Here is a 17,004-nt window from a genome sequence, read left to right as displayed (position 1 = left end):
GCTTTCAGGGGCTTTTTAAAATATCTATTGCTATGTTTCAGTTGAAATGTACTTTTCCAGATGTGAATATGTGTGCAAATAACCCGGGACAGGCATCACGTGCCGAATACCCTCCATCCAAATCCACCTTTGATTCCAAAAGGAGTTCTGTGAACAGAAAGGACTGTAGTAACAGCCTCCCAGTATTTTACTGCATTTCTGGTGATGGGATAATGTAGCAAATAAGCAAATATGCCATTTGTGTTTGTCACATCATTCCTAAACTGCAGAGATGCGCAGCTTTCGGGATTGACTCCAAAAGCTTTAACAGCCCACCTAAAGTCTGTCAGGCTGCTGGTTACAGGGAACATGTAATTTTTTGGCAATTAGAACAGAAAAGTCCTGCTAATCATCAAGATAAAAACCTGGGAGCAAAGAAAAAAACAAAAAAACAAACCACCAGCAACAAAACAACACGCTAAGGAAATCCATATTTCCAGCAGAATAAGGGAAATTTACTCCCCCAGATGGAACAGGACTGGGCTTCACTGAGGAGGCAGTAGGTCCAGAGGCCAACAAAGCACTGCCAGCAACAAGAGCTCCAATCTCACTGTAGGCACTTGTTTGCTTGCCTGACCACCCACATGAAAACAAGGGCTCTCTGCCCAGGGGCCAGCAAGGAAGGTTCCAGAAGAAGCCACTAGAGCAGCTTTATCTTGGTCCCACCTACTCAAAGCCTTTCACTCACAGCAAAAAGCACCACAGGAAAAGCTGCTCAAGCAGTTAATTATCAAACTGTGGCTGCGTGGCTTCAGTGTGCTCTGTGGAGGAGCGCTGGGCTGCCAAATTCTGAGTCTCCAATTTATTATTTCCCAAGACTCTCAGCTGGCCTGGCTGATGCACTACAGAACACACACCACACAGGCAGCATAGCTGCTGTGGCTTTTTGGAGACTTATGACAGACTAGAAACCTCAGCCAGGGGTGAAAGTGGCCCAAAAGACATCAAACACCACACACCACCACTTTCTAATTGCATCCTTGTGAGGCACCATCAAGTCCAAGAAAGACAAAAGAAATGAATGTCATCCAGGACCACCATTTCCAAAAGCCAAATTTGTAGCTTCTGGAATTTGTCAGAGGTTTTTCCAGCAAAAAACAATCTGCTTTCCACAGGCAGCTTGATGGATGCAGCTATGCCAATTTTCTGTCAAACAACTGCTTTAATGAAATTTTAAGCCCGAGCCCAAATTTTTTGCTCAGACTGCAAGGAGAGCCACTGCAGCACAGACTAAAAGCCCTGCCTAGCTTCACTCTCTTTCCCTGTCTAGTAAGTCCTTGCTGTGAGAACTTGCTTTTAAATGGCTTTGTGAGGCATGAGACAGCTGGGGAGCTTCTTCCAGGTGCTCTTTGCATCACCTCAGCTTGTGGAACCCCGGGGAGTGACGTGCCATCCGCCAACCAAGACCAGCGCCCAACAGCAAGCTTCCAGAGGAGAGCAAAAAAGACAGGGGTTTTGGCTACCGAGGCATAAAACCCTTGCATTATGGATTTGGAGAAGTTAAAGCTGCATTTGAGTATGCAAAATCACAACATCCTCAATTAAAACGCTAACTGGTTCCTTTTCTGTTTGGTTGTTTTACACACACGGTCCAGTTCACCCCGACGCTATTTTTCAGAGTGGTTAAACACCAATTAAAAACGAGTAGGAAACAGCCTGTGTCGGCACTACCTTAACCTTGTAGCAATTTCCTTTGGAAATTAAAGGAATCCATATGATTTATCAGGCTTACGAGCTAACAGCAAAGAGAAAAAGACAACAAGGAAAGAAAACCCCGTGGCCGGTCAGGACTGAAGGAGTGGGCAGCTCTGAGCACTCAGCTGACTGCAGAACGATACTCAGACAAAGAACTCCCGAGGCTGAGTGCCCAGTTTGAGCCACCACAGGAGGTTCCACCACTTGGGAACTGATAAGCAGCCATTCTGACAAGGCCACACAGCAGCACCTCAAACTTTACACCCAAGAAATCAGGTACTTCTGAAAGCCGTGGATGTAAAATCTGAAGACCCTTATGAATAAGTAGGAGCCTGAGCAAAACTCAATGTTACCCCTCTGGACATTAAGCAATAAAGTTTATTATGTATAAAGTACCAGGAAAAGGAGGTGACAGAGGAAGAGGAGGTCAGGTTTGCACCCCTGACTATCCTTATGCCCCACTCATGGGAGAGGAGGGAGCCACACTGACCTTTAGACACCAGACTGAGGTGGTGGGTTTGGTTGCTCCTCTACCAAATGAACCAAACTTGAAGCGATAAAGAAAAAAAAATAAAATTCAGAGATTTACCAGGCAATTTCCTCCCTGCACATTTCAATCAATACAATAAGGCACTTCAGCTAATAACTGGTGTTCTTTAGATGACTACATGGGTGACTCGTCAAGATGTGAGCCTCACTGGGGTACATCCTCTCTCTGACTGATGTCTCATCTCGTTCCAGATAAGACAACCACCCAGTACAACTCATGCCATTGCAGTTTGCCCCATTTTTCCTACCAAGGTGCTCAAATGTGCTGGCAGTCAGTGCACTGAAGTGTTCTGCATGAGGAGCAGATGTAGCTCCCACTTATCTAAGCACAGGGAGAGGAGCAGAGCAGAGCAATGCACTGCAGCTCATACCCAGTTCTGCAGGATGATGATCTGCGTTCCCAAATCAAGTAAAAGGTCAGCAGAAAACGACAGTAAGTATTGGGCAGGGACATGGATGTACTTCCAGTCCTGCAAAAGCCCAGTAAGAGATTATCTCCACTTCCTTCTATGAGTTTTCAGCCAGCAAAAGACTGAAAAAAGCTTTTTTCCTTTGCTTTTGCTCAAGAGTGATGCTGTTACTCACTGGTGACTCAAAACTTAACCATGTGCTTGCAGTATATCTGCCTCAGAAAAGGTTATTTTACAGCTCCTGGTCTGCTGCTGTGGTGTACAAAGCTGGGCCATGACCACTGGTGACCATCCAAAGAGGGTTTTTGTGGTTTAAGTCACTCACCCAAGGCTCTTGGGGCCAGCACTGCTGTGGTGTAGGAACACCCCAGAGTCTGGGATTCATTTCACCCTCAGGGACTCCCCAGTGGTTCAGAAGTTGGCTCTGTCCTTGCTCCCTTTGCCAAGTGTCATACAGAACCAGGAAGCCACAACGGGGTTAGAAGCCACACGCGGCAGGCGAACACCATGGACTTCCCAGGGAGTCGAACACAACATTGTAGGCAAGAAGAAAAAAGGACAAGCTGGTGCTGCAGCACTTCTTCCCTCTTGCTCTGAACTTCACAATTCTTCATGTGACCGAAGCAGAGCAATTCCAGAGGGAGCATTATGAAATTAAGAAGCTTCAGATGAACGAACAGCCTGTCCTTGTTACGGCTCGTACGTCAGCATCCCGCTGGGCTGAGGGCAGCTCCCAGAGCCTGCCCAGCCACTGCAGCTGCCCAGCAGCACATGCTGCTGTTGGAATTAGAGGCATCGCAACCTCTTGATGCTGCAGAACGTGGGTTGGGACACAAGGGCTCGGTGCCAGCCCTGGATGGAGGTGCCATCCATGGCGATGGCACCCAGGGCTGGGAGCTGGGAACAGCTCATGCTGTTGCAGTGACTGGACTGCAGCGAGGCGGGGAAAAAGCTAAATATATGTTCCTGTAAAAAGCAGCACTCCCCTGCGCTTGTTTAGCATGCATCTGTGGAAAGGCACAGAGAGCCTCTAACTAGGGATAGAAAAATACAGCCTGGCACACCGTCCTCGAGACACCCCCAACGTGTAACATACCCACAGCTGCTGATACTGCAGCAGTGTCAGGAGATCTGCTACTGGGAGAGGTCACATCCATCCCAGTGCTATGGCAGAGACCCAGCAGCACTGGTCTGGAGAACACCTTCATGAACAGAGCTCCAGGCTGAGTTCAGAAATCAGGCCATGCAAGGCTGATAATCTTCCCAATGCAGAAGAGGCACAAGTTGGGACCAGAAAAGGGCCAAAAATTAGTCTTCCAGCTGCTTGCAGGAAGACTGGCCTTAACTCATCCTCCCAATGGATCAATCAAGCGATAAATAACCAAAAAGAAACAACAAGAACAACAAAAATCTTTTCATTCTCCTGCTCCTGTTTCTCACAGGTTACCAGCCCAACAGCGTGTCGCTCCATCAGGCATCAGGAAGGGCTGTGCATGGAGCAGCCACCCCATACAGGTCCCTGTGTGATCCCAGACAGCTCTGGCAGGGCTGTGGCTGGAGCTCAGCCACCGCTTGGCAAAGCTCCCCAGAGTGCAACCGCACCGCAGGATGGAGGGAGGAAAATATCACAGCGGCAAGGGCTGAGCTGCATTATCCAAGGGAGACAAACCAACCGAGCACAGAACCAGCCACAGACACTGCTGCCAGCCCCACAGCACAAGCAGTGAAAATGCTTATGGTCTCCAAGCTGCCTGAGCGCAGGACCAGCTTTGCCTCCCAGCCTGACCTGTGCAAGGAGAGCAGGGTGCAATTTGCACCCAGATCTCAGGATGCCCCAAGCTGGAGAGGGAACTGCCCCACTTCCAGCACGGAAAAGAACCAGGACTCTGCTCCTGAACAACCTGAATATCACATAGACAGCATCTCACTGAACTTAACTGAAACTTAGGAGTAAACAAATAAAATTCCCTAGAATTGTGTTTCTGCTACCAATGACAATGAGGTGGGAAAAAAAAAAATCTTGCTTCTCCAAGCACATACAAGTCTCAAAAAGGCATAGCTCAGCTGCTGGGATTCTGGAGCTCAGAACATTGCATAAATGGATGGGTTTTTTATTTCCAGGCCAGGCAGCACCACTCACACAAAAACCACCTTGGTACTCGGCAGGACCCTAAAAACCAATTTTAGTTCATCTTCTTGTGCCCTGGGTGGTACAGCAGATTCTAACTGCTCAGCTTCTTGGTCTACAAAGTCCACCCCAGCTTACTGGGGAGGTTTACTCTACCCTGTATGGGAGACAGTAAGTCTTACCTGCCTTCACAGGGATTATTTGTCATTTAGTTCAAAGACAAAAAAGAAAACCCACTTCCTTGGCATAAACCCCCAGCATTTTTGCATTAGAAGTAACCCAGCATCTCTCACAGCAGATTAGCAAGCTCTGTTTTGATGCAGGAGGGGGGATTTGAAAAAAGCAGAGGAAATCAATGGGTAGAAATTGGCATTTCTGTAGAAACTTGGAAGAGCCTGGGGAACAGACAAACGACTGACTTCCCTGCATCATCTCAACTGTACTTATTAAATAAGATCCCACACGTAGTATAAACTCTACCATATGTGTGCAGAAGAAAAAACATTTTCAGGGGCTTTTATAAATGAAACCTCCTTTGTGGCTAAAAAAAAAAAAAAAAGTATTATGCTAAAACTAAAGTATGACAGAGGCTGCAGCTGCACAAACAAATAAATGCTGTTTACCAGCAGAGGTATTTACTTACTGACAGTCAAGAAACGTTGGCTTATAATAAAACGGTGGCATTTTAGATTCATATTTTGCTTTTGCTACATTGTTTCCATTCGAGGCCATAAACTGTTAAAAGAGAAAAAACAGCAATAATTATAAAATGTTAAGAGCATTTGCCTTTATCCTCTTTTGCTTTTACAGAGTAATAAAATTATTGGGACGGGGCATCTGTTCACTTTGAGAGGTTTCCCCAGGACTGTGCACAGAAGGGATGCTGTAAAGACTGTTCCTGCAAACCAGGGCTCAGAAATTAATATTGACTATTATTGCCAGGGATCCTACAGTTTAATATGATGCTGAGGACAGGTCCTTGTCACAGCCACACCTACAGGATCCCCACCAGTCCCACAGGAGCAGGAGGCAGCATGCAGTGGCACTTCCTCACTGTTATGGGAATGAGATGGGTCTGACAACATCCTTTACTTGAGATCACATCACTTGTGCCAAAAGGATAATTTTATTTTTGCACAGTCATGCCAGCAACATCAGAAAGGAGTTTAAAGTGATAAACAAACAAACAAATAAACAAATAAATAAATAAGTAAATATTCTATCTGCATTGACAGCCCTCTTTTCCAATAAATAAATATATTTCTATCTGCCCTGACAGCCCTCTTCTTCTTCTGATCTTGTATACAAATGGCTAGTTGAGAATTCTGCAAAGAAGACTACTTATTTTCTTATTCATATATTTTATTTAATTGAAGTCACTTTACAAGTGTAAAACCCCCATTCTTTTCCAGGCAGTCATGCTAAATACGTTTTGTTTTGTGTCAAATGCCAAGCATACAAACACAACAAGCAGCTAAGCTTTTTTTCATTATCGTCATGGTTTTGAGTTTCTCACATTTACATATTCAATCTATTCCCCCAAAAAAATCAGGGAATGAAAAAACCCTGCAACAGTAAGGCCTATTTTTATCAGAAAAGACATGACTCCGTGAGCTGCAGCTTTCAGAAAAACCTCAACTCTACACATAGAAGATAGAGATCGATGACTGCTGGTGTTCTTCATGCTTTTAAAGACACCAATAGTCAAAGCAGAAAGATTTCCTGGGTAGGCCTGCCCTTAGCAGCATCACCCAAATCTAGACAGGTGTGTGGCATAGATAGAGGGAATTTATACTGTGAGGGTTTGGTTTTTCAAGATGTGAGTTTAAGAGTCTTCAACACCAAGAGGAACAAAGCCAGAAATAGCTGAGCTGGGCAGGGGTAGTAGACTACAGGTCTAGTCCAGCCTAGAGATAATGTAAGAAACAGAAGACAGTTCATTAAATATTAGTAATTTCACTGCGGGGTGAAGCCCTCAGAAATCCTTCGCAAAACGTCTGTTCTATTTCAGTCAGCATCACGGACCTCATCCCCGCATTCAGGAGTTACCTAGACATGTTTTCCAAAATCACATTTGTTGTGGCATCTTTAGAAAGGACTCCAAAAGGAAGAACCCAAACACGCCGGTACTGCCAGCCTCAGGTGCACGTACCTCCACTTGAGCATCATCCCAGTCATCCAAGCGGACTGACTTCACTTTGCTGACCTGGGGAATATTGCGGTGGATTCCTGAACAATTCAAGCAGATGAAGATCCCTAGGCTGTGGGATGCCCAGTCTGGGTCTGAAAGCAAGAAGGAAAAGAGAGAGAATTGCACTTGACTGATCTTTCAGATTCAGGGTAGAACAGGGCATGGCAGGGGGGTTCAGGAGTTACCAGGTCCAAGTTCCCTGATTCTAAAGGCATCAAATAAATACACAAGCAAAATAGGACATGTGCTTGTTTATATTAATAGTAATACAAATTAAACTAACTGGAGATTTGTAATCTCCAGTGCAGCTGTTATTAAAAAAACCCCAATATACAGGCAACTGCATGTGCCCAAGACCTCCCAAACTCACTCCATGGTCACATGAAGAAGGGAATGTCCACCTTTCATCAGCAAATCCCACCCAAAAACCGCATGGAACAGAAACTTAAACCCTAGAAAATTAAAACAAACAGCTCAGGGAAACCACTATGCTGCTCCTTTGCCTTATTTTTATTTATTTATTTATTACATGTGCTCCACAGAGAGACTTTCCTCCCACAGCTGCAGCTCCCAGAAGCCCAGCCCGCCAGCCAGGAGGTTTCCAGCCCTTTCCTTAATGGAAAAGTGCTGCCAGTGGCAGCTCTGTACTTTCTCTGAGCAAAACCACACGCTGTTTACAGCCCCGAGCTGACATCTCACACAAAGCACTTCAAACACAAGTCCCTTGCCCCCAAATTCCTCCTTGGGAGAGGCACTGCCTGAAGCGGGGAGACAGAGAGGAACTGGAGCAGGGCAGGGGCCGGGGGCAGGACACATCCACCAGTGTCCCTGGCACTGCCTCGCCAATAAAGCCAATACAGGGATCTTTGTTTGAACTCCCACTGGCAAATGTCACCGCCTGCGAGTCCAGCTGTGCCCCAGCAGAAGGAGCTTCATTGCAAGGCACCAAGTCAGCCACTGAATCCTCCTGATAGGTGTCCCCTGGGCCCTCCTTCCCCAACTCGAAGGGGTGGCAGTCCGGGGTAAGGCCAGGTCTTCCCTTCTGACAAATCCTCATCATCTGTTTATTCCCCGCAGTAATTACACTAAACACTCGCTCCTCACAGCGCAGCAATTATTTATAAAAGGGTTTATAAAAGGGAACGTGCTCTCTCCTCCCCGTCCATCTTTAATGCTCGGGCTGTGTCGGTGCAGGGAGCAGGCTGGCATGGGGCAGCACAGCTCCTCTGAAGGGGTACCGAGGGCTGCCACCAGCCCTGCCCACAGGGATGGCCACCAGCCTCCCCCAGCACACCCTGGGGAAGACCAGCTCAGTTCTCCAGAGGTGGCTCTGCTCAAATATAAACCCCAGAGCTAAACGAGCAGCCTCATCAGACGTGTCTGAGTGCCCACCCAGGAGAGGAGAGCAAATTCCCAAGCTGTTCCAAGTCCCATCAGTCGCAGCTCCCTGGGCTCCCAGGGCTGGCACCAGCAGACTGCAAATAAAGGTGTCTTCTTCCTGTTTCACATGGTTTCCTATCCTCATGCCAGGCCCCAGTGACTACAGCTCAGGCCTGGCAAATATAAAACCAGTCAGGTGGATCTAAGGGCACCCCAGCAGCAGCCAGGTGCTGCCCACATCCAGCCATGCCAGTGAGAACATAGGGAGCTCTGCCTCCCAACCCCAATTCTCACATCCTCACCTTGCTCCTGCCCCAGGTGACTCAGATTCACACACCATCCCAGGTCAGGCACCTTCACTTATTCCGACCACAAACGTTGCAGCCAGTTATTGGGTTGTAGGCAGGCAACAAGAACCAAGAGTTCTGAACACTCATGCATGTTTCTGTTTATGTGCTCTAACTCCTCACATTGCCCTTTCCCATCTCCAAACACATGGCTCTAATCAAAGTCTGGGACTTGCCAGAAGTCCTCTCACACACAGTCCAAGGTGCAGCACTGCTGCCCCCGTGGCAGCCCAGGGGACAAAATGATGCAAGTTGGGCAAGGTGAAAGCATCAAGGTCTCCTGTTTAAACATCCATCGCTGACTTCCACACAGAGGATCAGGTACAAGGAATGGTGAAAGTGTCCAGAGGACGGAGTGGCCACAGAGCAGCGATGACAAAGCCATTGCATCAGAGTCTGGAGCTGGGAACTAAATGGTCACCAGCTCCCTGTGCTCAGCACAGCCGCTCCAGGATAACTGCTCCAAACCTTCCCAGTGTAATGAAATCCGATCAAAGCTCTGCCCGACCCAGGGAAATGGGTGTCAAAGTATGCACTGGCCAATAAAACAGGTTTTACTGGGAGTCCCAATGCCTGTTTTATGTTAACAGATTTATCTTAGGCATGCAGGTGGATTTCTTCATGTCGTCTGCAACTTCCTGGACTCTGGCTTCTAAGGTCCTCTCGAAGAGGTAACCCCTCCACTGCCTGCACTGCTGTGTGTGACAGGAGATATCACACCTGCCTCCAACCAGGGATGAGGACACTTTTGGGTAGAGAAAGATCCTAGAGGAGACTCCAGCTCCAGTGGACACCAAGCCAGCTCATACCCAAGCTGTCTCTTCTTGACATGGGTAAACAGCACCTCAGGCAACAGGTTTGAAGCACACCTGGGCTTTAAAGCATTCTCCTCACACCAACACTCTCTTCTTCAGACCAGACTCTTAAACATGCTCCTCCTGGGCTCTACACCATGTCAAGCCTTGTCTAATTAAGAAAACAAAAGCTGGATTATATTTCAAGGTATAATGCACAAACAGTGTGAAAAATTCTCAGATCAGGAACACAGGGAATAACAGCAGTGATCTCTGGCCTTGGCACTATCGCAGACTCCCACCTTTCAAATGACTGCACCGTTGCTTCGAGGTAAGACAACATCTAATCAAACATGCAAATAAATTTTCACAAGTGTCTTCACACAAAATAAGTGAATTTTGGGGCGGCACCATTAGTTTAGTGAACTAGTGACCCCAGGCTGCACAGCTGGCAAGCTGAGCTCTCCATAGCTGGGTGAAGTCCACCTTGCTGTTAGACACTTCAGCTGAAACACATTCTCCATGCTGGACATTACTGAGAGTTCAGTAATTTCATTTAAGACATTCTGTCTGGGCATGGAGAAAAAAAAGTGCATTGAAATGGCAATATGTTATAATCTGGAACTTTTGGGCATTGCTTAAAAAAGATGATTTTTTTTCCTAAGCCTCCAGAGTTTTGAGCAAACACCAGTGAAGCCTAATGAAAACTCTCCAGTATGCCTAAGTTCCACACAAATTACTTTCTTCCATTATTTCAAGCCAAAAGTAATAAAGATGAACAGGAGCAAGGGGAATATTAAACCAAATACAGTGTTTTAAGTGCAGAAAGTCTCTTATCCTGAACAACCGATTCCAGCTCTTAAAGGCTTTCACTACCCAATGTGCTAGAGATTCCTGGTCACTTATAAACAGATTATAATGACTTTCAAAATAAAGACTTGAGTTAACTTCCTTTTAAAAATTAAAGAAACAAGCAAAGCTAAACTAAACTCAGAAGAAGAGTATTGGGCTGGTATTTTCCCATCTCATTCATCTAAAAGGGAAGGCACAGCCAGAGATTAGAGAAGCATCCAAACCAAAAATAAAACACTTGGGCAACACAGCTAAATTCAAAAATTAACTTCCCCACCCAGCCCTTTTGCCTCCATAAGCCCCAGGAAAACCCAGCACAGAGAACAGTGAACTCTGCAGCTTGAACTCAGCATTACTGAACAAAAGAAAGAAAGGAAAAACAAAGGCTAGACCCAGAGAAATATTAAGGAAGAAGAACCAGCAGAAGACACAGGACAATTCACACAAACCAAAAAGACTGGAAGTGCAATGGCAATGGAATTTAATTTTTTTAATAAATAATCAATATTTCCTGTGTCCATAATATAAACATATGGTTCCAGTTTGAAAATCCCTAGATGCCATCAATCCAAGAAAAATCCCATGAAGTAGAGCAGCAAAAGTAGGCTCAAAGTAAGACACAAGACAAGAGCAAGAACTCGAGTCCCAAAACTTACTTGGATGCCTCTATTCCACCTTTTGCCTTAAAAACTACAGCTATCACTAGATATAGCACAATATTGACGACCAAGGCAAACATCTGTGAGAATGCACAGCAACACACCCTTAACACATTTCCCAGCACACCAACGATGGCCTGACCCTTCATGAGCTGCCTGGCTGCATCCCAGCCACCCCAGCTGGATGGGACCTGGTGTTTGGTTGGGATGGAGATTCAGAGGATTTTCCTGATCTCTCTCTTGTTTGAGGTGATAAAGGCTGATCAAAAGGAAGTGAAGGACCTCTTCAGGTAGGCAAAACCTTTCTTACCCTGCACTAGAAAGGTAAATCATCGATACGGGATAGAATCACAGGGGTTTTGATGTGATCCACACAAGCACAAAAAAGCCTTTGCTGCTCAGCTGCTGCTGATTTCCTACATGGCTCAGTCAGAGAACCTCGTGTTCAGCACTAAAGTTCTGTAGCTATTTACTTTGGGGAAAGATTAGGAGCCTAATACACAAACCCTGGCCATGCATGCTGAAAAATAACAATAAAAGACATTAACATTGAAGCCAAGCAGCCTCCCACCAACACTCCTCTTTAAGTAGGAAAATTTTTCAGTGAAGGTACTAAACTTGCCAAGGTCTTTTAATTCAACTGGCAGGTCCCAGCAGCCCCCTCTGTCTTCAGCCCACAACTGTGCTGCAGCCCAGGCACCAGGACCAGACAGAAAACACCATCACATTAAACCTCCTTTGTTTCAAAAAGTCCTTTCTCCTGCATAAAGTGGCATCGAGTTAAACTGCTGTGAGACTCTTTTTTTTATTATTGTTTTTACCCCTCCAATATCCTTATGCCCAGGGAGAAGGGCTGGCAAATTCCCAGGGAAAAACAAACAAACAAACAAAAAAAATAAAATCACTACTTAAGTGAGAGGACAATGGAGGTGCAGGAACAAGTTTCCACTTTCAGCTCGAACATGAAAAGGCCGTTTCACGCCATTAGAGTGGTGAAGCTCCAGAACAGCTTTGCAGTGGGAGGCAGTGGGGGCAAGAGAGAGAATGAGCTGCAAGGCAGAGCCCCATCACTCCCCTGAGGGGATGGGGAGAGTCAGTGCAGATGGCAGCACGAGGCAGGACCCAATGACTCAGTTGTCTCGCTGATCTGGGTTGGAGAGAGGAAGGGAGAGGGTTGAGATCAAATCCGTTCAGTGCCTTCCTTAATCCTGAGCAAATCAAGCAATCCCCAGCACTCATGTGTTCCCTCTAATCACCACCCTCACTTGGTGACATCATGGGAATGGAAAAGCTTCACCTGCCTTAGAATTGAGAAGATGCTGGGCCTGCAGGGAAGGTGTTTACAACCACCTTAGCCACGCACCACCCACCCTCGGGCTTTTATATGAACTGTTACACCAAAACACCAGATCTGCAGAAGAAACTTTGTGCTCTGCAGCACAAAGCTTGGATACCAGACTCCCCTCCAGCCTGTGCCTTCTGCTCTTCCTCCATCCCTCATCCCCCCTGAGCCTCAGGCACAGAGGCCGATGTTACCCAGGATCCGTGTCCCAGTAATCCATCCCAAATGAGAAAGATGAAAATGATAACAAGCCATGTAAACTGCTGCCGGAGGGTTTAAACTGCAGGATTGCTTTGATGGGATTTCCATTTCTGTCTTCAGAGCCTCCCTGTCCTCCTACAATGTAAAATGATTCTCACTCCATGGAAACACCAGCCTAAGTCATAGAAAAATGGAGTAAAGAGAGAGAAATACTCAAGGTCTTGTTATGCCCTGAGATAACCATCCGTCTCATGATGCGAGGAAAGATTGCCTGAGACAAAGAATCCTTTAGGAAAAAAAAAAAAGGCTGAATTGCCACACTAGTCTTGAAGAAAAAAAGATTATTCTAATGCACAGAGAGCCATTACACACCAGCAATTCAGCAACATTGCTCAGTTTGCACTTAAGACGGCATTTACCATGCTGTCTTCACTGTGAAAGCACAGCTTTAAACCCATGAAACAAACATGCTGCAAACCAACACCCAGGACACAGAGGTATGTAGTGACAGGGGACCTGAAGCCCCATTTAATGACTTTATTACAGTGGCTTCTACCCCAGAATTCAGTTCCAAAGATGTAACCAAGGCAATCTCATTACTTGTTACAGATGGATGATGTTTTTGCAACTGAAACATCTTTTATTCAAAACAACCTTTCATTAAAATTTAAGGTTTTGTAAAGATACAATTAATAAAAGCCTAACTTATAAAAAGACCCACAAAAGCCCTTCAAGTGAAAAATGTAACCTCTCAGGCTATTTTCCACTCTGATTTTCACATTCTGCTTTAGACTTTTTGCATTCCCAGCTGCCATGGCCAGGGCCACAGCAAGACTGTTCTCCTCACCTGAGACACGTCCTCAAAATCTGGGAGGATTCTTTGGAAGCTCTGCTTTTTGCACAAGAGAGTTTTTGGCCAGGCATGTACATTGGTGCTGGGGAAGACCCAGATCTGACCTTCCCGAACATCACACTCAATACCACATTCCACCCAGCTGCAAGGGTTCATATCCTGTGCTCGGACCAGAGGAACACACAGACCAGAGGAACACACATCTTGAACTCAGCAGCCTTGCTTGCAGGGCTTGGCCACTTAAATAATCCTCAATCATGATTAGGTGGCAAATTCTGGCCCAGACCCAGGCAAGCAGCAGTTTGTGCTTGGATCTCCCCGAGGAGATGCGATGACCCTGCAGGCTGTGTTATTTACACAGCCCAGGAGGAGCAGCACTGCCTCCCTCCATGTTCCCTCTCCATCCCCAGCTTTGATTTTTGCATGGTCACAGCTTAGTCCAACAATGCCAAGCTGTGAGCTCCTTTGCATCAGAAACCCAGGGATCTGTTACAGACACTGAATACCTGGGACAAGCTGGGACTTCAGGGCTCTGGCTACCGAGCCTCTCCCAAATGCCAAAACAGTAACAAAAGAAAACAACCCTTTTTGACAGCAGGGAAGGGAAAAGAAACAAACAAACTTTCACTAGCTGGCTGATTTCTAAAACAAATATTTCCAAGAGAAAAAGAAAACCCAGCTGGCTTCCAAATACACAAATTAAAGTGACTAACAGAGAATTATGTTTCTGATCCATCCTATTCTTTGTTATCAGGATTCCTGAGCTAAATGGCTGTCTCTTAAAGTGGATCCTGTTCTAACTGAGAATTTCAGGGAAAGGCACACACCCACCTGAGAAGCAGAAATAATAAATGAAGGATCCTGACCTTTGGCTTCCCCCCCAGCTGTACCAGATTAGCCCTATGATGATACTCACATGTGGGAAAGCACAAGTCCACCCTGCTTTCCTCATCTTCTGTTCATTCCCCACCCTCCCACTTCTTTCCTTCTCACTTCATTTTCTTGCTTTGGTACTTTCCCAGGGTCAGCTGCACACCTGCTTCCAGCTCTCTGTGCTTTATCTCTCTTTATCTCTCTGTGCATCTCACTTCTCAACAAAGAATATACTTGCACTCCATTCTGGAGGCTCTCTTAACCTCTATCCTGCCTATCCTGCATTACCTCATCCCCAGAAAGACCTGGCCTGCCACACCTGCCCAGGATGGATAACTTAATTCAGGGTGAATATTTTCTATATCACCTCCAGACAGAAGGTATTATCTTAAGTAGCCCAGAGCATCTCAAGTTTATTGTCACTCCCAGGCAGACGAGCACGCTCCAGCACCCTGAGTAGCTCCTGTTTGCCAAAGGAACTGAAGCAAAGTAGTCACTAAAGAAATTGGGTTGATGAACAAGGAGCTGGTCCCAGGGAAGCAATGCCACGAGAGTTCAGAAGAAGCTGAATGGTATTCATATAGCACATCTTGTGTTACAAAAGCCACTGGCCTAAATTCTCCTCTCCGAGTTTCAGATTCACTAAGACATCTCTGTATGCAAACGTCACCAAAAACAAAATATGGTTTTGTTGTTTCACAGGCCCTTCTGGAGCCTTCACCAACAACCCTCTTTCCCTGACGTGAGCTGTTTTACTGTCCTACAGCCTCATCTCCACCCTGATAGTGCTGAGAAACTTCCCATTTTGCAGAGGGTGAGGGAGAATCATCCCACAGACCTGAATGGTTTGTAAAGACCCAGGTTTGTAAAGTTTTCTCCAGGAAGGAATAATTTAGGCAGACACCTACTCTCGGTGAGCCCAAGCTGTGCTCAGCAAGGCACCTCAAAGGTGGGCTGGTACAGTCAGACAGCAGCACCAGGCAGCAGATGGGTGGGAGCAGGCAGAGCAGTGCAGCGCTGCAAAGCTGTTCACGCTGTGCTGAAAGTTCTTTGTCCTTTCCAGCTGGGTACTGGGGGACACAACACGTCTGAAAGTGAACTGCAGTGTCCTGAGATGCAGGTTAGGGATACAAAACCACGGGTAATGGTATGAGCTGGATAGTGGTATCCAACAGATTTTGAAATCCCAAGCAAATCAATATCTGGGAAAATAAGGTTCAGCTGAAGTGTTGGGTTTTCTTTAACCTATAGAATTACATAGGCTGGGAAGGACATCCTTTCTATACACCTCTTCAGAGCCTTCCTGCTCAAGCTAATACAATTTTAGGTGTTTCTATATGGTGATTTATTTTTTTTTTAAAGGAAAGCTACTTGTTCTGCAATTTTTCTTAAGGCTGTTCTCAAAGGCGGGTCTCACCGTCTCATGTAGACCCTGCTCAGCAAGAGCATCACACCCCGACCTCCACAATTCACCATCCAAAGGGCTAGAAAGCCGTTCCGAGCCCAGATTTTCTCCCGTCTGCGCACGAAGACGACTACGGACATTCCAGCCCCGCTCCCTGCAATAGCTTAGGCACCCATCGATGGCAGCCGGGCAAAGGTTGGTCGGCAGGGTGGCCGCAGCGATGCCTCTGGTTGTCCGCTCTGCTTGCTCGCCGACAGGGCAGCAGCAGCCGAGGGGACACGGAGGACACGCCGCCCCCGCAGCACAGGGCACCCCCGGCAGAGCCCCCGCCGCCCGGCTACCGGCCCCGGCCGCGCTGCAGCCCGCGGGGACCCGCCGGGATGACATCAGCGCTCACAGCCGGGCGAGGAGCCGGGCCGGGCCAGGGGGGACCGGGGAAACCTCGGCCGGGGCCGGCCCGCGGGGACCGCGGCAGCACAGCAGCGCATCCCCGCACCGGCCGCGGAGCGTCCCCGCTGCATCCCCGCGGGGCGGGGATGGGGGGTCGGGCACCCCCTCGGCGGGGCGCAAAGCTCGCCGCTCCCGCAGAGGGCAGAGCCCCCCGCGCCGTCGCTGCCTCCGCGCGGTGCGGTGCTGTGCGGTGCCGTGCGGGGCTGTGCCATGCGGTGCGGGGCGGACAGGTGCAGGTGCGGCCGCCGCCCGCGCCCCCCGCCTCTCCTCCCCTCGCCCTGCCCTGCCCTTACCCGGGGCGGCGCAGTCGGCGCACGCCGCGTTCCCCGGCCGCTGGAGCAGCTCCACCAGCGCCTTCCTGCTCCTCTCCTTCGCCATGGGGGCGGCGGGCGGCTCCGCGGGGCTCCGCTCGCTCCGCCGCGCTACCGCAGCCTCATGGTGCGGGCGGGGGGCGCTGGCGAGGCGGGCGGCGCCCGGGCGGCTCCATTCGGCCCCGCACGCTGAACGCGCCTCTCCGGCCGCCGGGACGCGCCGCTGCCGGGGCGGTGCTGCCGCTGCCCTGGGAGCCTCTGGCCCCGCCGCTGCCGGGGCCGCCCGGCCGGGCACGCCGCCGGTTCCGCCTTCTCGCCGGGCCCCGGGGGGCTGGTGGCTCCCCCGCGCCGCTCGCCCGCGACCTCCAGCGGCTGCTCGTGGCCCGGGCGCCCCGTCCCCCACTAGGGGGGTCCCCGAGCTTCAGGGCGTCCCATCCCTCCGGGTGTCCCCAGCACTCAGGGGTCCCTTCCCTGGTTTAACTCGGGGTGACGCGAGAGGATGCTCTCGCTCATGGGGTGGGAGCC

General features: G+C 48.4%; 1 protein-coding gene across 1 annotated transcript in view; it reads right to left on the bottom strand.

Annotated features, from left to right (window-relative positions):
* The window catches only part of ADAP1 (ArfGAP with dual PH domains 1), a 49,080-nt gene extending 32,411 nt beyond the window's left edge, over nucleotides 1-16,669 (bottom strand). Inside the window, exons 1-3 of the mRNA XM_050317428.1 lie at nucleotides 16,462-16,669; nucleotides 6,974-7,104; nucleotides 5,465-5,556 (exon numbers count right to left, since the gene is read on the bottom strand). Of these exons, the coding sequence (XP_050173385.1) occupies nucleotides 5,465-5,556; nucleotides 6,974-7,104; nucleotides 16,462-16,546 (308 nt within the window). The 5' untranslated portion in view covers nucleotides 16,547-16,669. The remainder of the gene's footprint in view (nucleotides 1-5,464; nucleotides 5,557-6,973; nucleotides 7,105-16,461) is intronic.
* Between the last annotated feature and the right edge of the window lie 335 nt (nucleotides 16,670-17,004).

The sequence above is a fragment of the Myiozetetes cayanensis genome, unplaced genomic scaffold, assembly GCF_022539395.1.
Source record: "Myiozetetes cayanensis isolate MyiCay16 unplaced genomic scaffold, myiCay2020 scf20-37, whole genome shotgun sequence".
Classification (NCBI taxonomy): Eukaryota; Metazoa; Chordata; class Aves; order Passeriformes; family Tyrannidae; genus Myiozetetes; species Myiozetetes cayanensis.
Note: the sequence above shows the minus strand (reverse complement) of the source record. Positions and strands in the feature narration are given on the sequence as shown.